At 38.0% G+C, this 27,363-nt stretch overlaps 1 protein-coding gene across 2 annotated transcripts in view; it reads right to left on the bottom strand.

Moving 5' to 3' along the window:
* Positions 1-2,365: 2,365 nt before the first annotated feature.
* The window catches only part of LOC121459675 (zinc finger protein 120-like), a 41,335-nt gene continuing 16,337 nt past the window's right edge, over positions 2,366-27,363 (bottom strand). Inside the window, exons 2-4 of one of the 2 annotated variants that reach the window (XM_041669619.1) lie at positions 5,220-5,346; positions 4,953-5,013; positions 2,366-4,414 (exon numbers count right to left, since the gene is read on the bottom strand). In XM_041669619.1, the coding sequence (XP_041525553.1) occupies positions 3,136-4,414; positions 4,953-5,013; positions 5,220-5,346 (1,467 nt within the window). In that variant the 3' untranslated portion in view covers positions 2,366-3,135. The remainder of the gene's footprint in view (positions 4,415-4,952; positions 5,014-5,219; positions 5,347-27,363) is intronic. The other variant, XM_041669621.1, reaches the window with a different exon arrangement.

Here is a 27,363-nt window from a genome sequence, read left to right as displayed (position 1 = left end):
TCCATTTGTATCTACCAAACTCAGAGAAAGTGCCGTATTACCTATCCTATCTTAGTGACTCCAAAGTTTTATGCCTAAACTAATTTCTACCATAATTTGTGTTACCACTTTAAAAATTGTTTTAGAATTTAAAGCATCATACACAAACAACTTAAGATTTTATGTTCTTCAATCTTATAAACTTTACATCTCTTATGTAAACTTTTTTATTGGGTAACAAAAAAATCTGCAACAATCCAGTTTTCAAACCTATCAAAGACCCAAGAAAGATATATTACCTGAGTGCAGATCCAGCTACTTCATAAAGTATAGGAATGACAGAAACAGCTGTCTGCCTGGACAGTCACCCAAGGTTCCTCTGCAGTTCTGGGGCATTCATCTTTAGCCTAAAGGCCTAGACTATCTGACAGACCTTTTTAAGAATTGGGATATTTTAAAGGACTATCCCACCTTGTCTTGGCAGAGTTTGGCAGTCTTATTCCTTTGTGTCCTGCTATTTCAGTTTGGACAGCATACTATCAGCAGTTGAAGCAAAGGCAGTTCTTTACCCACTGGTAGCTTTGCCACAAAGGACACAAATTCCATATGGGGGTTCTTTGATTCCCCATCATCCTTTCTTGAAGTAGACTGGTACTGCCAGTAGCAGATGTGTCTCATATTTTCTGCTATTAAAACATTTTCAATCCCATATTCTGTAGGTCTCTGAAGTGTTTGAAGTCATTTAAAATATTTCTGTCTGATTTTGAAACCATACCTAACACTGACTCAAACTTTGATTGTTATAGATGACTAACTACTATCTTTCTTTATTAACCTAAATAGATATCAAGGACTAAAAGTTCACACTACATTTTTAAACAAGCTGCATAGGTACAATACCTTAAAAAGTATAGAAACATACCCATAACAATAAAAAATATTTTTTTAATTGAGAAAAGGAGAAAAACAAAAAAAAAACAACAAAAAAAACAAGTTTCCACCTCCTCCCAGCCTCCAATTTCCCTGCCCCCATCTCCCCCTTCTCCCCCTCCTCCCACACTTCTCCCCCTCCTCCCACCCTTCTCCCCCTCCCCCCACTCCTCTCCCCCTCCCTATCCAGTCCAAAGAGCAGTCCGGGTTCCCTGCCCTGTGGTAAGTCCTAGGTCCTCCCCCCTCCGTCCATGTCTAGGAAGGTGAACATCCAAACTGGCTAGGCTCCCACAAAGCCAGCACATTAAGCAGGATCAAAACCCCGTGCCATTGTCCTTGGCGACTCATCAGCCCTCATTGTTCGCCATGCTCAGAGTCTGGTTTTATCCCATGCTTTTTCGGTCACAGTCCAGCTGGCCTTGGTGAGCTCCCAATAGATCAGCTCCACTGTCTCAGTAGGTGGGTGCACCCCTCGTGGTCCCGACTTCTTTGCTCATGTTCTCCCTCCTTCTGCTCCTCATTGGGACCTTGGGAGCTCAGTCCAGTGCTCCAGTATTTGAAATTATTAATTGCTTCTTAGTTTAAAGCAGATCCATCTACACCTGTTTTTCTATCATTTCTAAATACCATCCATTTCTTTTCAGAAAGAGATCTCTGAATATAAGCTCCCTTGCTTAGTTTCCTCCCTTATCAAAACCAGTAACAATTTGCAACCAACCCCCCCAAAAATGATAAACATCCATAATCCATTGAAGGACAAAGATCTACCCACCCCAACTCTTGGAAATGTGGGTGTTGTGTTCTTTAAATTACTTTTTATTGCCTGGGGCAACAAATCTTTAGGGAATCCTGAGAAAATTGCAATAATGGTCAAATCCTGGGAAAACTAAGTGTAACATTTATTGTCCAGCCTCTGTGTAATAGAACAGTGCAGGGCTTATCTAAAGTCTTGACTGGGTAATCTGTGAGACTGAATCATCTCAGTTGACAGCTTTGATTTTGGATGTATATATTTTTTTCTTTTTTTTTTCCAGCTGGCCTGGGTCTGAAAAAACCTGGGATAAAACTGGACTAGCTGAACATAGCGGACAATGAGGACTACTGAGAACTCAAGAACAATGGCAGTGGGTTTTTGATCCTACTGCACGTACTGGCTTTGTGGGAGCCTAGGCAGTTTGGATGCTCACCTTACTAGACCTGGATGGAGGTGGGTGGTTCTTGGACTTTTCACTAGGCAGGGAACCCTGATAGCTCTATGGGCTGAGGAGGGAGGGGGACTTGATTGGGGGAGGGGGAGGGAAATGGGAGGAGGTGGCAGGGAAGAGCCAGAAATCTTTAATAAATAAATAAACGGGAAAAAAAATTAAAAAAAATATACATCCATTTCTTCTGTTGAGAGCTGAACAGAGAATTCTCAACAGAAGAAATGGATGTATATTTTTTGAATAATCTGTAATAGGGGCATTTTAGGAGGCTGGATCACCTGGGCTACTTGTATTCATTGGTGTCTGGTCATTTTTTTCTGAAAACATGCAATATTTTTAAAAACACACAAACTTTTAAAGGTAAAATACATATATGCATTAAGACAAGCATATAAAATATGTGTTGTAAACAAGTCAACTGAAGATGATTTTTTGTTCGATATTTGAGCAGATAAAGGCATTTGTCACCTTTATAAGTCTATTTGGACTGTATAACCAAATTGTAATGTTATTATGGCATTTTTGGCCCCCATACTCTCATAGGGAGTGCCATTATTAGGAAGTGTGGCTTTGTTGGGGTGGATATGCCTCGTTGGAGGGAATGTGTCACTGTAGGGGTAGCCTTTGAAGTTTCCTGTGCTCAGGACACTGTTATTCAAGTGTTGACTTCTGTTGACTTCCTGTTGCCTACAAGATGTAGCACTCTCAACTCCAGTACCACATGTGCCTACACACCACCACGCTCCATCGTAAAGATAATGAACTTCTGAAACTATATGAAAGTTATCTCAATTGAATGTTTTCTTTATAATAGCGTACCCATAATGTCTCTTCACAGCAATGAAAGCTCAAACTAAGACAACAGCAAAAATAGCATTTTGCACTGGTGAGATAGATAGGAAAAATGTATGTGGACTGCAAGGCTATACCTCATGGGGATTTTCACGACTGTGAATTTGTTTTAATTTTGAATGCTACTGCAATATGCAAAAACTTTGTTACTTTAATGTTCATAGGATGTCTATCTAGTATGACTTTTTTCATGTCTATAAAGATTACACTTATCTGCAAACACTTTACTACATTGATTACATTTATAGGGTTTCTCTCCCCTATGACTTCTTTCATGACGGTAAAGATTGTACTTCTGTACAAAGGCTTTACCGCATTGAATACATTCAAAGGGTTTCTCACCAGTATGCCTTCTTTTATGCATGTAAAGAGCACTATTACATGCAAAAGCTTTACCACATTGATTACATTCATAGGGTTTCTCTCCAGTATGTATTCTTTCATGACTGTGAAGATTGTTCTTCTGTGCAAAGGCTTTTCCACATTGGTTACATTCATAGGGTTTCTCTCCTCTATGACTTCTTTCATGATTGTAAAGATTATTCTTTTGTGCAAAAACTTTACCACATTGATTACATTCATGGGGTTTCTCTCCAGTATGACTTCTTTCATGCCTGTGAAGATGACTTTTATGTGCAAATGCTTTACCACACTTATTACATCCATAGGGTTTCTCTCCAGTATGAGTTCTTTCATGACTGAGAAGATGACTTTTATGAGCAAAGGATTTACCACATTGATTACATCCATGGGGCTTCACCCCAGGATGATTTTTTGTATGTATTTGAAGATAAGGAGGCAATGCGAAGTCTCTACCACAGCAATGATATCCACACCTTTTCTCTCTAACATGAGTTCTATGTACTTGCTGAAGACTATGACATTCATAGGTTTTATCACTGTTATCATATTCACAGGGATTTTTTTCCAAATGAGTTCTTTCATGTACATCTAAAGAGGAATCAGATATAAAGGTTTTACATTCATAGAGATCCTCTTCAGTATTGGTTGTTTTGTGTGTTTGGAGAAATTTGTAACAGCTGAAGTCTTTAGGAGATGGCTCACATTTATTATTTCCTCTTCCCATATGAGTTTTTAAATGCCTTTGAAGAGAACTGGAAGGACTCACAGTCTTACCACACTGATTGCACTTAAAGCATTTTCCTATAATGTGAGTCACATGACCTGTACAAAGTGATCCAGTATAGACAGACACATTTTCATATTCCTTGTACTCAGAAGGTTTTTCTTCAATATGAGTTTGTTGATATCTTCCCACTGAAGTTGGAATAGCAATTACTTGTAAGCTTATTTCACAGTCACCATGTCTTTTCATGGAGGGAACTATTACACATCTTTTATTTGTTCTGAGAGAGACAGGAGTACCATGTTTCTTTCTACATCCCATATGCTCACATGGCTTGCATCCACAGTGACAGATGATAAACCTATTAATAAGAGAATAACCAATAATTTTAGATTGCATTCACATAGTCTAATGCTTTGTGTCTCATACAGATGTAGTATAGGGATTCAGGTTTCTACACGACAATAAATTTCTTGTCTCTCATCAACTGCTCCTTTTACTAAACTATGGTAAGTCATTCTATGACTTATGAGGAACACTAGCTTTAATATCAAAGATTTGCTTATGAAAGGTCTTGAACATTCACTAATCCACCTATCAATGTGAATAACCTTTATGATAATTGAATGGTATGCAAGCAAGTAGATACATTGATCTACAACATGCCTTTCATGATTAAAACTGTGGCACCTTTTAGGACATTGATTTCTTGTCTTATTCTTAATAGAAGGCTTTACAAACAATGATCAGCTACTTAACATTGGAGTACAGGATGTTGTGAGAATTTAATAATTGTCACAGAGCTGTGCTTGTTTACACTGCTGCTTTTCATTAAAACTTCACGGTATATTAACATCTCTCTAGAGGTACATATGTATCAGCTTGAACATGAAGATTACCTTCCAGGTCTTCCAGAACTTTGAAAATGTTCTTCAGTATTGTGGTCTTCCCATTTGTACCCTAAAATACAGTACCAGAAAATGTATATGATATATCACCCAAAATTAAGCACAACTGAAATTACTCTCTTTTGTGAACCTTAGAAAAATGCTTGATTTATTCACTCGATTATACCTCTTTTGCATTTGAAATTACAGAATAGCAATGATCTCAAAGAAAGGCATGGCTCCTTAGGTTAAAAAGTGACATAAAGCTCACATTATTACCTATAGAAGTGAGGTTCCAGTAGGTTTCCAGCATCACATCTTTGTAGAGACTCTTCTGAGATGGATCCAGCAAAGCCCACTCTTCATGAGTGAAGTTCACATGCACATCCTCATAGGTCACTGCATCCTAAAGTATCCCAAATATGTATATAATAGAAAGGTTGAGACAAACTGTATTTCAAATGTCCACTTCATTGAAAATATAGTTACATAATTCTGTATACTCAATGCATTCTATGAAATGGAGCATAGAATTTCAAATGCAGCCACCAACTTATTTCATAAGAAAATAGAAAAGGAGAATGATGTTTTATATTTCTGTGCTCACCAAATAGAATATGGCATTGAAAGAGAAATAATATATTATTCCTATATAGTAATATGTACAGGGAGATATACAAACAGTTTAACACTATTTATAATATATCAGAAAAATTGTATCCAATTTGTTAACTACAAAAAAAGGGTAGACAATATAGGCATGGTGGTACACACCTTTAACCCCAAACCTCAGGAGGCAGAGATAGAAACTATTATTCCATGCCAGCCTAATCTATGTAGACATTTCCAGGACAGCCAAAGTTACATAGTGAGATCTTGTCTGAAACAACAACAACAAAAAAAAAAAAAAAACCAGGAAGCACTCAAGGGCTTCCTCAAAATTGCTCCATAGTGTTAAACATTCCCTCCAATTCTGTTTTGGTGTATTACAAACTGGAGTGACCTCTTGTAAATTGTAAGGCTAATAAATCCTAGAAAGGTAATTCTTTTTAATAAGTTATAGACTGACAGATCAAAATTTCTCAAGAATATTAGCAAATGCTTATACTAAAACAATAAAACAATAACAATAAAAATGATGAGGTATATAAAGAATAGTCAACAGATAAGATCACCTTTTGCTTTTGAAGAGATCCCAGATCAATCCCTATCACTCACTGGAGGCACTAAAGTGCTCAACTGAAGGACCTGGTTTTAGCTCTGAGCACCCATATTGCTCAAAATGACCTGTAATTCCAGTTCCAGATGATTTTCTGGTCTCCATGGGTATCAGTCATACACACTATACATATAATTAAAATTCTATTAAAACAAAAAACAAAGGGGCACAACTCAACCTCAAGACAGATATAACCTCAGAGTAAAAAATTGAGAAAAGATTTTCCAATCAAATGAACCTAAGAAACAAGCAGGTGTAGTTATTGGACTATCTAATAAAATAGACTTCAAACTAAATTCAATCAAAAGAGATGGAGGAGGACAGTTCATATTCATCACAGGGAAAATCCATCAGATGAAGTCTCAATTATGTACATATATGCCCCAAATACAAGGACATCCACATTTGTAAATGAAACATTACTACAGTTTAAATCAAACCCCACACACTAGTAATAGGAGACTTCAATACCTCAACTCACCAATGGACAGGTCTGCAAAACAAAATTTAACAGAGAAATAAGGGAAGTAACAGATATTATGACTCAAGTGGACCTAACAGACATCTATATATCATTTGACCCAAACACCAAAGACTATATCTTCTTAGCACCTCATGGATCCTTTTCTAAAAGTAACTACATACCCGGTAACAAAGCAAACATCAACAGATACAAAAAAAATGGTATAACTCCCTGATTCTTATGAAATCACCATGGCTTAAAGTTATAATTCAACAACAACACTAATGGCAGGAAGCCTACAAACTCATGGAAACTGAACAGTGTTCAAATAATTCATAGCTGGGTCAAGGAAGAAATAAAGAAAGAAATTCGAAAATTCCTAGAATTCAACAAAATGAAAAAAACAACATATGCAAATTTATGGGATGCTATGAAAGCAGTGCTAAGATGAAAACTCCAAGCACTAAGTGCTTACATAAAGAACATGCAGAAAGATCACACTAGTAACTTTTTATTTCATTGAATGGACAGCTAAGTTAAACCAACATAAAGGTATCTTGCTTCCAAAATTTGAGTTTAAGGATATGTTGCTTTGGAAAAGAGATTCTTCCTTTGTCTCCACAGAGGATGAGAACCTGTGGATTGCTTCCAGACCAATATGGTTTGATGGAATAAGACCTCCTGAAAGTTCTCTGTGAATACCCCCAAAAAAACCCTTAAAAGATTACCTCACTCAATAAACAGCAGGAAGAACTTTGGAGATAACTACACCCATTTTCCCAAATATTGACTATAAATGTTTCTTTATACTTAAAGGGGGATATGATATAGATATGAATAATTTGCATTGGTATAGATCTTGATTTATAGATACAAATTTAAGGTCAATTTTGTTATATGTATATTTCTGCTCTTGATTAAGATATTGTATTTGTCTAGCTCATTTTAAAATGTAATGTATAATTTAAAAATATAGGTTAATAGATAATCAACTATAATAGTCAAGCTTGTCGTCATGATAGATTTGTTAGATTTTCTAGGTGTATAGAAATATATTTCAGTTAGATAAGTATTCTTCAAATCTTTCAGAGACCTTCAGAATATGGCATTTAAAATGTTTAAGAACTTAAGACTTTTCATGACAGTGAGACACATCTGCACCTGGCAGGACAAGCAACTTCAAGAGAAAGATGGGCATCAACGAGGCTCCTTATGGAGTTGGCTAGCCATTTGGGCAGAAACTGCTATTGCCTGGACATGCAGGGCCTGCAGAAAAATGACTGCTGAACTTACCTAAAGGTGAGAACATTTTTGGGGGTTCTTGCTACATGAAAAAGTCTGCTAAACATTCTGCAGAACACAGAAAAAAATGTAACGGACAAACTGCCAATATAGGCAAAACTTTCTTTGAAATTTCCTGCTTCAGGGAAAAGTCTGTTCCATACTATGGGCCTGTAGGCTGAAGATGGATGTCCCAATGGTACAGAAGAACTTTTGGTGACTATCCAGGCAATGAGATGTCTCTGTCAATTATAGAGTTTTGGAAGTTGCTTACAATGCACTTCCTGTTTACTTAGGTACTATTATATCCTTCTGCAGTCTTTGAAGTACTTGAAATTTATAGTTATAGTTTTACTTAGTTCTGATAAAAGATAAAGTAAGTAAAAATATTGTAACTGTAATTCTTGCTTGATAACTGTTTTGTTATATGTAATTTTACTGTTAAAGTTAAAACCTTCCTTTTTATTTAAACAGAAAAGGGGAGGTGATGTGGTAGTCCCCTCTGTGTGCTGTGACTACCATTAATAAGTAACGAAACTGCTTTGAACCTATAGCAGAGCAAAACTTGGGTAGTCAGGAAAGATGAAAGTGAATGCTAGGAGGAAGAAGGCAGGGTTGGGGAGAGGCCATGGATCCACCACCTGAGACAGACATGCTGAAACTTTGCTGGTAGGCCACAACCTCATGGTGATACACAGATTAATGGAGATTGGTTAAGTTAATATATAAGAGTTAGTCAATAAGAAGTTAGAGCTAATGGGCCAAGCAGTGATTTAATTCATACAGTTTCCATGTGGTTATTTTAGTTCTGGGCAGCTGGGATGAACAAGCATTTCCTCCTACAACAAAGCACACATACTATGACACACCTTAACAAACAAGACACGCCTACTCACAAAAGGGCACGACACTTACTTTTACACAATTACTAACTGGAGACCAGGCATTCAAAGATGGGAGCCTTGGGGTGTTGAGCAAATATAAACCATGACAAAAACATAACCTAAGAAGAAAGAGCTCTACTATCAGGTTCAATGTGTTCTGACTGATATTGAGGTCTTTAATCCATTTGGACTTGAGTTTTGTGCATGGTGATAGATATGGGTCTATTTTCATTCTTCTACAGGTTGACATCCAGTTGTGCCAGCACCATTTGTTGAAGATGCTTTCTTTCTTCCATTATATACTTTTAACTCCTTTATCGAAAATGAGGTGTTCATAGGTTTGTGGGATAAAATCCGGGTCTTCTATATGATTCCATTGGTCAACTTCTCTGTTTTTATGCCAGTACCACACTGTTTTAATCACTGCCGCTCTGTAATAGAGTTTGAAGTCAGGGATGGTAATGCCTCCAGAAGATCCTTTATTGTATAGGATTGTTTTGACTATCCTGGGTTTTTTGTTTTTCCATATAAAGTTGATGATTGTCCTCTCAAGATCTGTGAAGAATTTTGATGGGACTTTGATGGGGATTGCATTGAATCTATAGATTGCTTTTGGTAGAATTGCCATTTTTACTATGCTGATCCTCCCAATCCAAGAGCAAGGGAGGTCCTTCCGTTTTCTGGTATCCTCCTCAATTTCTTTCTTCAATGCCTTAAAGTTCTTGTCAAATAGATCTTTCACTTCCTTGGTTAGAGTTACCCCAAAATATTTTATGCTGTTTGTGGCTATTGTGAAAGGTGAAGCTTCTCTGATTTCCCTCTCTACTTCCATATCCTCTGTGTATAAGAGGGCGACTGATTTTTTGGAGTTGATCTTGTATCCTGCCATATTACTAAAGCTGTTTATCAGCTGTAAAAGTTCTTTGGTGGAGTTTTGGGGGTCGCTTATGTACACTATCATATCATCTGCAAATAACAAAAGTTTCACTTCTTCCTTTCCAATTCGAATCCCCTTGATCCCCTTATGTTGTCTTATTGCTATTGCTAGAACTTCAAGCACTATATTGAAGAGGTATGGTGAGAGTGGGCAGCCTTGCCGTGTTCCTGAGTTTAGTGGGATGGCTTTGAGTTTCTCTCCGTTTAATTTGATGTTAGCTGTCAGCTTGCTGTATATAGCTTTTATTATATTTAGGTATGACCCTTGTATCCCTAATCTCTCCAAGACTTTTAACATAAATGGATGTTGAATTTTGTCAAATGCTTTTTCAGCATCTAATAAAATGATCATATGGTTTTTTTCTTTCAGTTTATTTATATGATGGATTACATTGATAGATTTTCGTATGTTGAACCAGCCCTGCATCTCTGGGATGAAGCCTACTTGATCATAATGGACAATTTTTCTAATGTGTTCTTGGATTCGGTTTGCCAGTATTGTGTTGAGGATTTTTGCGTCGATGTTCATGTGTGAGATTGGCCTATAATTCTCTTTCTTGGTTGAGTCTTTGTGAGGTTTTGGTATCAGAGTAACTGTAGCTTCATAAAAGGAATTTGGCAAAGCCTCTTCAGTTTCTATATTGTGAAATACATTAAGGAGTATAGGTATTAGGTCTTCTTTGAAGTTCTGGTAGAATTCCGCATTGAAACCATCTGGTCCTGGGCTTTTTTTGGTAGGGAGGTTTTTGATAACTGCTTCTAATTCTTTGCAAGTACCCTACAACAGATGGGCACAGGAGATCGCTTCCTAGGTATAACCCCAGCAGCACAGACACTAAGGGCAACATTGAATAAATGGGACCTACTAAAACTGAGAAGCTTCTGTAAAGCAAAGGACACTGTCACTAAGACAAAAAGGCAACCTACTGACTGGGAGATCTTCACCAACCCCGCAACAGACAAAGGTCTGATCTCCAAAATATATAGAGAACTCAGGAAACTAGACTTTAAAATGCTAATTAACCCAATTAAAAAATGGGACACTGAACTGAACAGAGAATTCTCAACAGAAGAAGTTCAAATGGCCAAAAGACACTTAAGGTCATGCTCAACCTCCTTATCGATCAGGGAAATGCAAATCAAAACAACTTTGAGATATCATCTTACACCTGTCAGAATGGCTAAAATCAAAAACACCAATGATAGCCTTTGCTGGAGAGGTTGTGGTGAAAGGGGTACCCTTATCCATTGCTGGTGGGAATGCAAACTTGTGCAACCACTCTGGAAATCATTGTGGGGGTTTCTCAGTAAATTTGGGATTAACCTACCCCTGGACCCAGCAATACCACTCCTGGGAATATATCCAAGAGATGCCCTATCATATGACAAGGGCATTTGTTCAACTATGTTCATAGCAGTATTATTTGTAATAGCCAGAATCTGGAAACAACCTGGATGCCCTTCAATGGAAGAATGGATGAAGAAAGTGTGGAATATCTACACATTAGAGTACTACGCTGTGGTAAAAAACAATGACTTCTCAAATTTTGCATGCAAATGGATGGAAATAGAAAACACTATCCTGAGTGAGGTAACCCAGACCCAAAAAGATGAACATGGGATGTACTCACTCATAATTGGTTTCTAGCCATAAATAAGGGTCACGGAGTCTACAATTGGTGAACCTAAAGGTGCTAAGTAAGAAGGTGAACCCAAGGAAAAACATATAGTTATCCTCTTGGCTATGGGAAGTAGACAAAATTGCTGGGGAGAAAATTGGGATCTTGGGGGTGGGGTGGAATGGGGGTAAGGGGAGATGGAGAGAGAAAAGGGAGAAGGAGAGGATGGGGGGAACTTGGGGGAAAAGGATGATTGGGATAAAGGAAGGTTGGATAGGGGAGTATGGAAGCACAATTCTTAGTTAAGGGAGCCACCTTAGGGTTGGCGAGAGACTTGAACCTAGAGCGGCTCCCAGGAGCCCAAGGCGATGTCCCCAGTTAATTTCCTGGGCAGCTGAGGATAGGGAACCTGAAATGACCCTATCCTATAGCAATACTGACGAATATCTTGCATATCACCATAGAACCTTTATCTGGTGATGGATGGAGTTAGAGACAGAGACCCACACTGGAGCACTGGACTGAGCTCCCAAGGTCCCAATGAGGAGCAGAAGGAGGGAGAACATGAACAAGGAAGTCGGGAACACGAGGGGTGCCCCCACCCACTGAGACAGTGGAGCTGATCTATTGGGCCAGCTGGACTGTGACCGAAAAAGCATGGGATAAAACCGGACTCTCTGAACATGGCCAACAATGAGGGCTGATGAGAAGCCAAGGACAATGGCATGGGGTTTTGATCCTACTTAATGGGCTGGCTTTGTGGGAGCCTAGCCAGTTTTGATGTTCACCTTCCTAAATATGGACAGAGGGGGAGGACCTTGAACTTACCACAGGGCAGGGAACCCTGACTGCTCTTTGGACTGGAGAGGGAGGGGGAGAGGAGTAGCGGGAGGGGAGAAGGGTGGGAGGAGGGGGAGGGAAATGGGAGGCTGAGAGGAGGCGGAAACTTGTTTTTTTTTCCTTTTCTCAATAAAAAAAAAATGAAAAAAAAAGAAGAGCTCTAAAGGAAAAGAGTGAATGTTATTAAGGCAAAGAGAGATAGGAAGAGAGAGAGAGAAAGAGACAGGAAGGGGGGGGGGATATTTCCAAAAATTAGAGGGAGCCAAGTTCTCTGGCTGGATTACGGGCTTTTTTAATACAACCTTCCTATCACATCTAAAAAGAGACTAATGCATTTCATACCACTCAGGCCATCTGGTAAGGGCTGCTCAAATGAAGCGATCTCATTGATGGAAACTGTGCAGATTTACCTATGAAAAATTATATAATTGCAGGAACCCGTTAAGCATTGCATTTACATTGTGATTTGCTCATTCAATCACTCTTTGTCTTCAATTTCTGGCACAAGAAATTCCCTTGTTCAGAAAACAGAGGGAAACCAGTGAAACTGATGTACTTTCAAGGGTATTTAAATGATAATTTATCAGATACTCCTAGTGAAATCAAAGATGTGGTTGACTGTTTTGATGATTCTGGAGATGATTCTCTTAATTCTACTGACAGTAAAATTATTAGATCTGGAGAAAAGAACAAAGTGGCAATGTCCTCAAGTGATTATAGCACTGATGAAGCTACTGATAATCATTGGTATGAAATTGACATACAACCATGCTTACAGATGGGGTTATTTTTTTTTGCATTTTTCGCTTACAGATGTTTTAAGGTCATGCTTGGATCACTACATTCTGTCACAGTGTGACTCTGTATTCTCTTTTTGGTGAAGAATTGTTGAGGTGTTGTTGAAAGAGCTGTCCAGCTACCTCAATTAAATTGCAATGAATCATAGAACACCATCTAGAACAAAAAAAATGTCTCCAGTTATACAGAAGGACATCAAGAAATTTCTTGGCCTAATTATTCTGATGGGTCAAACAAGAAAAGATAGCCTGAAAGATTACTGGTCAACAGATTCTTTCACATGTATCCCACTATTTCCACAGATAATAAATCACCATAGGTTTGAGCAAATAAGGATATTCTGGCATTTTAATAATAATGACAAAATGGACAGTTGCTTGGGAAGATGTTTCAAGATCCAACCTGTGCTGGATTTCCTGCAAAAAAAAAAAATATCGAACAATATACAGACCAAAGCAAAGCAACAGTTGTCTTTGGACAAGGGAATGATACCATAGAGACGACATTTAAAATTTCACATGTACAACCCAACAAAAAGAACAAATGTTACCTTTTAAGATGGTGTGTGAGAGTGACACTGGCTGTATCTGCAATATGGAGATATACATAGCTGAAGGAAAGAAATTTGAGAAACTGTTCTTCTAGTTCTTGGACCCTGTCTTGGCATAGGACACCATACTTATCAGGATAGTTATTACAATGCCGCATCTACTTCTGAGTTACTGCTACAGAGCAAAACTACAGTCTGTGGGACTGTTATGGAGAGTAGGGGTTTAACACCAAATTTGAAAATGAAAACAACAAGAATGAAGATAGGTAACATACTTTCCAGAAAAGGTGATATTTTTCTCCAAACAGGGAAATACAAGTGGGTTGTCCACTTGTATATCAATGATCCATGACACTTCTATCTTGACAACAGGAAAAAAATAAATTGAGAGAATATTGTAAAAACTACCTGCATCAAGGAATACAATGCTTATATGAAAGGCACTGACTAGGTGGATCAATTCCTTTTGTGTTGTTCAATTCTAAGGAAAATGATGACATGGACAAAAAAGGTAATGTTGTACCCTATGAACTGTGGACTTTTCAATTCCTTAAACTGTACAATTTCCTCAATACATAGGCAAAAATGACGTATAAAGTTTCTGTCAGAGAACAGCTTCGATAAGAATATCACTTATAATTATTGAAAAACAACACCTAAAGTGAATTATAATGTGCAATTATGATTATTTAAGTAAGATGAAGTTTGCCCCAAAATATGCAGTTCCTGGCATATGTATTAGAGATTTCTATGCAGTACGAAGTATGTTAAAGAATTTGAGGCTTCCAAAATTAGGTTTCAGTCCATATCTTTTCTCTGAGTGCATGGCATTTTCCCTTGTTTCTCTCCCTAACCAACTTCCTCAGAGAACCTGGAAAACTTTGGATCAGGTCTGGTGGAAGCAAAAAAGGCAGTCTTTTGGTGTGGTTATGTGTGACTGTTATAGATAATGCCATAAAGAAGCTGTATTTCTTACTGGGTAGAAAGCCCATGCAAGGCTTCTAAGGTTGGAAATTTTGCTATGGGAGCACATTCTGTTCCTGAAGCCAATAGCCTTTAAGACACCAGCCCACTTGGGCAAGGTCTCTGATACTGTAAAAGCAGCTGTAAAGCATGCACTCACTCTCTTGCTTCCGGCTCCAACTTCTGGCTGCTAGACTCTGTTCCTGTTCACTCAGAAGACTGATATCTAGAACAGTGATCTGTAAGTTTTCCCTTATAAATAATAACCCTTTATTATGCATAATTATGAACTGGTGTGGGATTATTTTGTAACTTCTGTCATCAAAATTTGCTTTTACTATTTTAACAAGTTGAAATCTTAAAGTCTTCTATTCCAGACTTTTCTGGATAATCATCAGCAACATCAGGATAAGTATATCTCTGCTCCACACATTGTATCAATTGAACTTCAATTTCATCCTGTGGGGAAAAGAAACATAAGCATGTCCTCTCTCCATACCAAAACAGTGTCAGGACCAGAAAAACCAGAGTGAGACCTATTGTGCCCTTTACTGATCCACCTATTTTAAATCCTGTTGTGTGGGAAGGAAAAGAAATTGTGGTGACAGTCAGCAATACACATCTTTTAGATTGACCTGCAACACAAGAAGTCCTGATGACTTAAAATTTTTCTTATGTTGGGTATGGTAAATTAATTCCTGTATGTTTAGCAAAGAATATTGCTTTGTAGGGATGTCTTGGAGTGTTTCTAAAAGTAATTATGGGACATAATAAACATTGTACTTATTTTACAAAGTTATTGCTTCCTCAAGGTAATTCAGTAAATGATACTTCACCCCCTCGACAATTTCCTCCAGACATGAAGAAACCGCAAGAATTTAGTAGAATTGTGTTTTGAAGTCAATGTACTGGCATTATTCCATTAAAGTACAACATCAGAGGGACATCACAGTAAATTCTTGACTGGTCTGAAAATCAAAAAGATTATAGTGACTCTTATGTTTTGTTTACAGCAGAATCTTGGGACCAAGGACTGTCCACTGTAATTTAATATTCTAGTACAAAATTCTCACAGACATACATTTGGAAACTTGTTCAGCCATAGGAACAGTGGCAGCACAATCCAGTTCTTCAAAACTATTTACCCCTGAAAGGAACTGTCTTGGCTTGTGTTCTTTTGGTGGGGGAGATAAAACTCTATTTGTAAGGTTTTGTGTTTAATGTATCATGTCCTGATTGTATTTTGACTAACTGTATTTCTCAAGTGGATGATCATACCTGTATATTAGTGTTGAAAGAACCTTCTTTTGTAATGTTGCCTATGATGTGAATGATCCATGGTTTGGTAACAAAGCATTGCAAGTAATTGAAGAAATCAAAAAATCTTTAAGTAGACAGAAAAATGTTTCTTGATTAGTTGAAACAGCGACTTCATCTCCTGTTGTTATGCTTACTACAACTGCAGTTGCTTCAGGGCTTTGTCTCAGTCTATTCAAAACACAGGATTTGTCAATTATCTAAGAATGTTTCTATGACATTGGAGACATAAGAAGATAGTGAATTAAATTAGAACATAAGTTGAATGCCTTATGTGATGTGATACAATTTTGGGGAGAAGAGCTCCAGACCCTAAAAACTAGAGTACAGTTGAAATGACATGTTACTTACGAATGGATCTGTGTTACATCTTCTATGTATAATGAAAGTGTCATCGGCTAGGATAGAATTAAAGCACATCTCGAGGAAATCTGGCGTGATTTTAATGAATCCTTAGATTTGACTAAATTATATCAAGAAATTTTTGAAATAAAAAGACTAAATTGAATTTTGATGCAGCAAAAGAAGTTGAAGATATTTTGAACAATTTAAAAAGGCTGTTCTATCATGGTTAGCATTTACCTCACTTCTTAGTAGTAATGGAATTATTGGAGCTTGTGTTTTATTGGGCATAATTTGTTTATCTATAATTTTCAATGTTACTTTGAACTTGATGGAAATAGTGGGCTCAGAATTTCCTAGAGAATAACTCTGCACACTTTCCTAAACTTATAATATCAGAGACTGACAGTCAAAGATGGGTAAGTTTTCTTTGCCTCCTTTCAAACTAAAACGGAACATAAACCTTTGGGATTCATGCTCTTAAGACATATAAGGCTGGAGAAAGGAATCCTCAAGGCATATGCAGTCTTCTGAGGGATTCTGAGGGGTCTTTAAAAAATAAATGAAAGGGGAAATGTGTGGGAACCCATGAGCGACTCAGTTTCAATCTGGAGATATCACTGGCTTAAAGAGTCATTTGAGTTCAAGATTGCCTAGTCTGCTTGCTCCAAATATCCTTGAAGACTGTGAAAAAGTTCTGATTAAGCCCATGAGGAAGAGCATTTTTGCCCAGATGAAAGCACACATTATCTATAAAGATTTGGGCTGGTATATGACACTCTGGGGCACTCCTCCTCAGTGATTGGTAGCTGCTTGCTACTAGCTGAATTCTTGTCTTGAGATAATGCACCTACTTGAGCTTCCTCCCAAGGACCATGAAGGGAGGCACCTAGCTGACTGTACTGTCCTTTGTTCTGCTTTTGCCTATAATTAGTATGGATGCTGGCTGAGAAATAAACTGTGGCTATTTGGTATTTACCTTCAGTCTATTCTGGTCTATTCTATGTTTTTGTCTTTGTTTCTCATAATCTGTCATTTCCTATAACCTCATGCCCTGCTGTGGAATAATGGTCTCATACTCTGGAAAGTTTTGTCACTTGTACTGGTTTAATAAAATGTTAATTGTTCAGTAGCCAGGAATGAAGTATATGTTTGGAGACCAGAACAGGAGAATTCTGGGAAGAGGAAAGGCTCAGTCTGCAGTTGTCACCCAGACACAGAGAAAGAAAGATGAGAATGCCCCACTGATAAAAGATACCAAGACAGAAGACTGACATAGACAAGAATTATGATTAAGATGTAAAGATTAGTTAATAAGAAAGCTTGAGCTAATAGGCCAACCAGATTATAATTAATGTAGCTCTCTGTATGTTTCTTTGGGACTGAATGGCTATGAGATGGTGTGGAACAAAAACTCTGTCAACAAATGTCACCAACGTGGACAACTACATCCACTTAAAACCTGAGAGAGCTTGGGAAGTAATTCTAGACACAAAAGAACAGAGGTAAGCATGGTTTGTTGATAGCAGTATTTTCTCATGTGGACTCTGTTTGCTAGAGGCAAGCATGTCTCATTTAAGAGACGTTTCCTGATTCAGATTTAGCTGCAAAAACCTTGCATCCCTCTTAAGAGGCCCTGCCACAAAACACTTAAATGGTGTTTATGAATAGCCAACAGCATACTTCTTGGTGGCAGCAGAGACCTTGAAACTATAGAGTTGTGGCAATAAACATGGCTCCTGCTGAATGTGTAAGTCATAAAACAATCCCACACCAGTTTAAAATTATGATTAATAAAAGGGTTACTTATTTAAAGGAAAAACTTACACATCACCGTCCTAGACAACAGCCCTCTGCGCGACCAGGAAAGGAGTCTAGTAGGCGGAGGCAGAGCCCAAAGCAAGGGAGAGAGTGCACAGCAATGGCTGCTTTTTAAAGCAAAAAAAACCACACCCAAGTGGGCTGGTATCTTAAAGGTTATTGGCTGAAGGAGCAAAAAAAGCTTCTGCAGCAACTCCCCTTTTTGTTTAAGTAAGAGAGTTCCAAACCCAGTACAAAATAATATACACTAGGAACAGATATCAAGTATAAGATAAGAATTACAATCAGCATAACCAAATTAAGCACGGAACATATGCTAAATGTTTTAATAAACATTCTATCCTATGGAGTCCAAGTCTTGTATTGGAAATGGCTTGGCTAGATCATAAGAGGACGGTAACTACAACTATCTAAATTACTTGAGCAGGCAGGAAGTACAATCAAGTAGCTTCCAAAGTGAGCAATATATCACAGAGACAATTAGCTATGTGACCAATCACCCAAAGTCTCACTCATTTGCAATGTTCAAGCAACCAACCTTGGCTATGGCCTAGTGTAATTGACAGACCATTTTCAGAGGCAGGAAATTTTTCAAAACTGTCTTATCCTGTCTTGGCAAGATTTGAAAGTCCTGTTTACCCATTTCCAGATATCATGTAACTTGTCAGTGGTTGAGGCATTGTTCAGTTCCTTGCCCAAAGGCCAGTTTTTCCAAGAAGAAAATAACCTCCAAGTAGAGTGTCTTTGGTGCTCAACATTCTCTCAGGAATAGATTGGTGCTGTCAGAATCAGTCATATCTCATGTCAACAGAACCCTAAGTTATTTAAATGCCATGTTCCACAGATCCTTGAAGTGGTTGAAGATTACCTAACTGGACAGAATACAATCTCTATGCATCTAAAGAGCCTAATTGATCTAACTGTATGTACAGCAAGCATGAACAACTATTGACCTATAATAGTTAATACCTGTATAACTTAACGACTAAAACTTCATGTCAGACTATTAAATAACCTGTAAACAAATATGCAACAAATGAGGACAATGACCTCAAAATGTAAACAATATATAATTATTTTGATCAGAGGTAGGAATATGAAAATATATCTTAAAAGTTGTATCAATATACAAAATGTCCTAAACAGGGATAATAACATACATATACACAATCTGACAAAATAACTTTGTATAGGTGTACAAATAATGTAAACATAACTAACAATTATAATTTGAACTTGTAGCAATATACAGAAACTATACCAATGTAAAGTATCCATGAATAATAGCTCACAAGTATTCACACTATCCCCCCTTTTTTTTCTTTTTAACAAACATAGTTTACACAACACCCCTCTATCTAATACAAGTAATAATCAAGAACCCCTAAACAGTGTTCCAACCACATGGACAAACTTTTTTTGGGATGGGAGCGTCATCTTCTAGAATTGCTTCCTGCTGTCTTAAGGGCAATGTTCTCTTAATAGGATCCTGCAAAATTAAACTGATGGTTAAGTTTTAAAATTACTGTCTAGTATAGTGCAAACAATTTCCGAGCAGTCGATAGATAGGTTTTTTTTTTCAAAGTTCTTATTTGGAGTTCTGGCCAGAATGTCATGAGAAGGTACACCATTTTAGCAGCTGATACCCAAAAAGAGAAACGTTCTTAATAGTAGCTCTGTCTGCATCACAATGTCATCTCAACTAGGTAGAGTTGTTGCTGTGGGGCCCCATCTTCTTCCTGGAAACTTCAAAGATTACTGCAGGAAAACAAACATCCAAGGTCTTTTGAATTTTTTGAAAATGAGTGTTGTCCTGCAAAGACAAGAACAGAACCCTGCTCCCATCCTATGTGATTTTCTTACCACTTGTATGGTTATCACCATTGTGGATGAGCTGTCATTTCTCCTTTTCAATAGGTTTTTCATTTTCAAAGCGAATCTTTATTAATTATGATGGTATCCATAATCTCCTGTGGAAGCAAGAGCAAAACCCTTTCCACAGTACATCTCCTGGTTTCTATTGTGAAGTCAACACATCCTTGAAATATACTTGAATCATATATTAGGGTTAAATAAGACCAAAGAGAACTCATTAAGTGACTTTTTAAAAAGATTAAATTAGGCTATGCAAATAGAGTAACAGACCCAGTAGCTAGATGATTAATTATTGAAACTCTAGCTTTTGTAAAAGTCAATATAGAATAAAGAGGATGCTTAGGCCTTTAAAGGTTAGAACAGCACCAATGGATGAATGGATTCTGCATACAATGAACGTTGAGATATTTAACTACAATACTGAGGCTTGGGTAGGAGAGGCAATTTCCAAAGGAATGAGGAGACATCAAAATGACAAATGTTGATTCCCAAATTTCCTGAGAAACCGCCACACTGATTTCCAAAGTGGCTGCACAAGTTTGCATTCCCACCAGCAATGGATAAGGGTACCCTTTTCACCACAACCTCTCCAGCAAAGGCTATCATTGGTGTTTTTTATTTTAGCCATTCTGACAGATGTAAGATGATATCTCAAAGTTGTTTTGATTTGCATTTCCCTGATCGCTAAGGAGGTTGAGCATGACCTTAAGTATCTTTTGGCCATTTGAATTTCTTCTGTTAAGAATTCTCTGTTCAGTTCAGTGCCCCATTTTTAATTGGGTTAATTAGCATTTTAAAGTCTTGTTTCTTGAGTTCTTTATATATTTTGGAGATCAGATCTTTGTCTGTTGCAGGGTTGGTGAAGATCTTCTCCCAGTCAGTAGGTTGCCTTTTTGGACCCAGCAATACCACTCTTGGGAATATACCCAAGAGATGCCCTATCATATGACAAAAGCATTTGTTCAACTATGTTCATAGCAGCATTTTGTGTAATAGCCAGAACCTGGAAACAACCTAGATGTCCTTCAATGGAAGAATGGATGAAGAGAGTGTGGAATATATACACATTAGAGTACTACTCTGTCATAAAAAACAATGACTTCTCAAATTTTGCATGCAAATGGATGGAAATAGAAAATACTATCCTGAGTGAGGTAACCCAGACCCAAAAAGAGGATCATGGGATGTACTCACTCATAATTGATTTCTAGCCATAAATAAAGGTCACTGAGTCTGTAATTTGTGATCCTAAAAAAAGTGAAATAAGAAGGTGAACCCAAAGAAAAACATATAGGTTATTATACCTGCTATGGGAAATAGACAAGATTGCTGGCCAAAAAATTGGGATCTTGGGGGTGGGGTGGGATAGAGGTAAAGGGAGAAGGGGAGAGAAAAGTGAGAAGGGGAGGATGGGGGGTAACTTGGGGAAAAAGGATGATTGGGGATAAAACAAGGTTGGATAGAGGAGCAGGGAATCACATAACTTAATTAAGGGAACCACCTTAGGGTTGGTAAGAGACTTGAACCTAGAATGGCTCCCAGGTGCCCAGGGCAATGTCCCCAGTTAGTTCCTTGGGCATCTGAGGATAGAGAACCTGAAACGACCCTATCCTATAGCAATACTGACGAATATCTTGCATATCACCATAGAACCTTCATCTGGTGATGGATGGAGATAGAGACAGAGACCCACACTGGAGCACTGGACTGAGCGCCCAAGGTCCTAATGAGGAGCAGAAGGAGGGAGAACATGAGCATGGAAGTCGGGACCACGAGGGGTGTGCCCACCCACTGAGACAGTGGAGCTGATCTATTGGGAGCTCACCAAGGCCAGCTGGACTGTGACTGAAAAAGCATGGGATAAAACCAGACTCTCTGAACATGGCCAACAATGAGGGCTGATGAGAAGCCAAGGACAATGGCACGGGGTTTTGTTCCTACTTCATGTTCTGGCTTTGTGGGAGCATAGTTTGGGTGTTCACCTTCCTAGACCTGGATGGAGGTGGGAGGACCTTGAACTTTCCACAGGGCAGGGAACCCTGACTGCTCTTTGGACTGGAGAGGGAGGGGAAGAGGAGTGGAGAGAGGGGGAGGGGGCAGGAGGAGGGGGAGGGAAATGGGAGGCTGGGAAGAGGCAGAAATTTTTTTTCAATAAAAAAAGAAAAAGAAAAAATGAAAAATGTTTTAATTGTGGTAGACTAGGAAATATGAGAATGGATTGTAGACAAGGCATTCCTAGAAATAATGTCTCCTCTGGGAATAGCAAAAATAGAAGGTCTCAGCCTTCTGGATTATGTAGACGATGTGGCAAAGGCCAACATTGGATCAATTAATGTAGATCAGCAAAAGACAGACAAGGCAATCCAATACCGTTGGGAACCTCATAGGCCCCCAGGTCAAACATGGTCCAGCCATTCCCAGTTACTATAGAAGACATGTCTGACCGAAAATTAAAAAAGCCATTGCCTGCTTTAAAAAAAAAGAAAAAATACTGTCCTGGATGATATAATAAACATGGAGGATAAATCAAAAATTACAATAGGAAATAAGAAACATATATTTTGGCAGACTTCTATAAATAACCAAATACCAAAGCTAAGAGTATGTATAAATAACATTGTAATTGAGGGAATACGGGACACAGTTGGGGATGTGACTGTCATTACTCCAGAATCTTAGCATCTGAATTGGCCTCTTTAAGAGGAAGATGTTCAGTTCCTAAAAATTGGAACCATATTTCAAGTGAAACAAAGCACAAGATGGGTTGAATGAGTAGGGACAGAAAGACAGAGAGAGACCAAAGCCATATGTGGCTAACATCACAGTAAATTTATTGGGTTTTTAGCTGCTGCAGCAATGAAATACCTAGATTAACATTCCTGCAGTTCCAGAAACATGAGTTTCTGGATATTTCTGGGAAGGGTATTATAAAGTACAATAAAAAGGAGACATTCAGGCTGTACAAAAACACACACACAAAAAAAAAACTAACAAACCTTCAGAGGTACCAGTGTCCCTACCTTTAAAATAATTAACTAAGAAGCCAATACAAGTTAAACAATAGCCTTTAACAAAAGAGAATCTGCCGGGTTTTAGAACAGTTAGTACAGGAGTAACTAGATGCTCTCTATATTGAAGAATCAACCAGGCCTTGGAATTCTACTGTATTTGTTACTAAAAAGTAATCTGGAAAATGAAGAATGGTGCCAGATCTAAGAGCTGTCAACAAGGCAATTCAACCTATGGGCCCTCTATAATCGGAAATTCCTCTGCCTTCCCTATTACCTAAAGGATGGCCTCTTATAGTTATTGATTTAAAAGACTGTTTCTTCACTATACCCTCATAAGAAAAGGACAGAAAAGAAATTGCCTTTACAGTGTCTACTAATAATAATTCTCAGCCTACTAGGAGATACCAGTGGATGATCCTCCCACAGGGAATGCTCAATAGCCCTACTCTGTACCAATACTTTGTAAATCAGCCATTGCAAATAACAACACACAAGCAATTTCCCAAATCTATAATACATGGATGACATTTTGGTATTTTATTCAAATGCAGATACCTTAGAATGAATTTTTAAAGAAATAAAGAAAGTTTTACCTCAATGGGGATTACAAATTGCTCTTGAATAAATACAAAGAGGAAATTCTATTTACCTAGGTTGTAAAATATTTACCAAAAATTATAACATAAAAAGCTGAAACTAGGGCTGGAGAGATGGCTCAGAGGTTAAGAGCACTGACTGCTCTTCCAGAGGTCATGAGTTCAATTCCCAGCAACCACATGATGGCTCACAACCATCTGTGATGAGATCTGGTGCCCTCTTCTGGTGTGTGTGAAGCAGAATGTTGTACACATAATAAATAAATAAATTTAAAAAAAAAGCTGAAACTAGGAGACACCAATTGCAGACTCTAAACGACTTTCAAAGATTGCTAGGAGATATTTCTAATCTATGACCTGCTGTTGGGATAAAACTTGATCTAATAATTCATTTAAACAGAAGCTTAAATGGTGAGAAAGGCTTAAATAGTTCCAGGGAATTAACAGCTGAAACTGAGAATTAACTTTGGTCGAAGAGAAGTTTACAGAAGGCACAAGTGGATTGGGTATATCAAAATCTTAACAATATTCTAGTCATACTGCCTTCCAGAATTTCTGCTATAGAAATTTTAATGCATAGGGAAGATATTACCTTAGAATGTATCTTCTTACCACATAAATGGAGTAAAAAATTTAAAAGTTATATGAAAATGTTCTCAGAACTATTTATAAAAGGAAAATTGTGACTTCATTAACTAGCAGGAATAGACCCAGCAGAAATTATAGTGCCTTTTAATACTAGTGAAATAAAAAAAAACTATGACAAGACAATGAATGCTGGCAAAAAGGTTATGATAATTATTTTAGGAGAGATTCATAGTAATTATTTCAAAAACAATAGAATTAACCTTATAAAGCAAACTACTTGGATTCTTACATGAACTGTATGTGAGACACCAATAACTGGAGCTCGTACATTCTATACTGATGCAAATAAGTCAGGAAAAACAGGCTACAAATCAGAAGATTTAAGTAAGGTGGAACAAAGCCCTTATAATTCTGGGGTGGGAGGTCCTTCTGTCTATGTGTTGTTTTTATTGGTTAATGAATAAAGAAATTACCTTGTCCTGTTGATAGGGCAGAAATTAGGTAGGCATGAAAAACTAGACTGAGAGGAGTGGGGGGAGGGGGAGAGGGGTGGGAGGAGGGGGAAAAGGGTGGAAGGAGGGGGAGGGAAATGGGAGGCTGGGAGGAGGTGGAAACTTGTTTTTTTTTTCTCCTTTTCTCAATAAAAAAATGCCAATAAAATCTTCCACAAGAAAAAAAAAATCCCAATATTCAACAGAGCAGTGAGAACACTAGATACATTATGTATAAAAAGGATCCTGGGAGATCTGTGCTTTGAGCCCTGTAGGCCATCTCAGATCCCAACTAACTTAAACATTTAGTGAGACTTGAAGAAAGGCCCCCTTTACAAACCAAAAGCCTTTTCTGTCACCCATCCCTCTCTGAGAAATAACAGAGTTTCTAGGGGACTTAGGAAGATATTTGGTGATAGATTTCATGATAGATCTAATTATTAAACTCACTAGGAACTACTGAAGTCTACAAAAGTAAAGGGAACAAGTACCTGGGATCTGCCCCCAGACAATGTGATCCATAGCCTGGGTCAATGTCCAGACTTTTGTGCAGAGAAGGACTCCTAGGTGACTTGGAAAATCAGCCAGGTTTAGGAAACATTGGTCACTTCTGCACTCTCCATACTTAATGAGAGGGAAAAAAATACCTCTTAAAATAAAAATACAGTTCCCTAGTTTGTCAATGTAAGGCATAGCTATGTCCATAATTTCATGACATCTGTCTAAAAATAGACTGTATATCTACAACCCATTTTAATAGTTAGACTTAGGTTAATATCTCATTTATAAAAGTAATTCAATAGGAAAAAATATAAAATCTTCTTTCTTTTGCTGCTGAAGGCTAGATTGAACTGAGGCTATCCTAAGGCCCTGTTCTATGGAGAAGGAACATAGCTAATTATCCCAAACCAGAAATATGCTCAACAGAGCCAGCAATGACCTGGGGCCAGGGCCTCAGTGGAGCTACAACTTCAGATCCTAAGAACTCAACTTTTCCCACCCTAAAGGGCCATGGTTATCAGTCCTAAGACTATGTGCTCAGTGGAGGATGCTCTTGAGATACCCAGTTTTACCTTTTCTGCAACGTTGTTTGATTAGACTCTCACTGATTTAGTTCCATTCTCTGATGACTCTTTGATGGCATTGTCTTATTCCCCACCCCTAGAAATAGTATAAAAGATCCTGCACTTCTTAATAAACTTACCTGGTGTAAGACATGGCTTATTGAGACTTTCTGAGTCCACCTGTTATTTCTTCCCTGTCTCTGATCCCCTGGCCCCTCTCCTCGCGGATCCTACCACTGATGAATGACCCGATTGTCCTGGTCATTTTGGTATTATTATATTTGTCTTGAAAGAAATAACTAAATATAGCAGTGTACAAATACCCCGAAAAAAAAAAAACTAGACTGAATGCTGGAAGGAAGAAGGCACAGTCGGAGAGACACCATGGAGCCTCCGCCAGAGTCAGACAGGCCAAAACTTAGCCAGTAAGCCACTGCCATGTGGCAATACAGAGATTAATAGAGATGGGCTATATTAAAACATAAGAGCTAGCCAGTAAAACATTAGAGCTAATAGGCCAAGCAATGTTTTAAATAATATAGTTTCTGTGTGATTATTTCAGGTCTAAGATAGCCAGGTGGCTAGGAAACTACATAATTCTTCTTAATACATAATTCTGTCCAAAAGCCAGAGTTATATGCTATTTTCATGGTACTAAGGGATTTTGAAGAACCTCTCAATAGTTGCTGATTTGTAAAATACAGAAAGAGTTGTCTTGCATATTAAAATCACTGAATTCATAGCAGATAATACATAATTGACTTCATTATTCATTCGGGTTGAAGACATAATCAGAAATAGGTTTTGCCCATATACATTATACACATTTGATCTCATACAGATCTGTCAGGTCCTCTAGCTCAAGAAAATGCAGAAATTGACTGAATATTGATTGGAAGTTGCTGAAGACCTCAGAATTTCAAAAAAAAATATCATGTCAATAGTAAAGCTTTAAAGAAAGAGTTTTATATTACATGGCAACAAGCTAAGATTATAAGAAGATGTCTTACTTCCTCTCTAGAGCCAAACACCAATACCTATAGGGAGAAACCCAAAGAGTACTCAAAGGAATAAAATCTAGCAGATGGATGTGTTGCACTTTACAGAATTTGGAAAATTAAAATATGTTCACCACACCATTGACACTTACTCAGATTTTCAACAGGTAACTTCCTTGAGCTAAGAAAAGTCTGATTCAGCAATAACTCATTTATTAGAAGTTATGGACATCATTGGTACATTGGTATACCTGTACAAAGACAGATAATGGTTCAGTCTATGTCTATAAGAATAAAACAGCTTTTGCTTATTATAATATAAAACATGTAACAGGTATACCAAAAATTTCAAGAGATCAAGCAGTTATAAAAAGATCAAATTGAAGTATAAAAGATATGCTAGGTCTCCACACTTCCTCCCTTTGCAGTGTGTCAAGAGTATGTAATTGGGCGCAGGCCCCAAGCGGCGGAGACCCCAAGCAGCTGAGACCTGCGCGCAAGCCCGAGAGGCAGAGACCAATGCGCAGACACAACAGATGCAGGATAGTCCAACCATGAAACAGTGAAGCCCACACTAAGAGCAGATCGCCCCACTACAATTAAATCAAGTAGGTTTTTTGGGGCCAGGCCTGCAGAGTGGTAGGCCTTTTATTGGTGAGGTCTACGGGTGAACGAGGAGCCTGGTCCTGTCCCTGAAGACCCTCCTGAGTGGGGAGAGTGTTCTTGGCCCGCGGTGGGACACAGGAAACGGAATGGGGGCATTCCCT

Source organism: Microtus oregoni, unplaced genomic scaffold (genome assembly GCF_018167655.1).
Source record: "Microtus oregoni isolate MIOR12 unplaced genomic scaffold, Mior012 000019F_ref0000042, whole genome shotgun sequence".
Classification (NCBI taxonomy): Eukaryota; Metazoa; Chordata; class Mammalia; order Rodentia; family Cricetidae; genus Microtus; species Microtus oregoni.
Note: the sequence above shows the minus strand (reverse complement) of the source record. Positions and strands in the feature narration are given on the sequence as shown.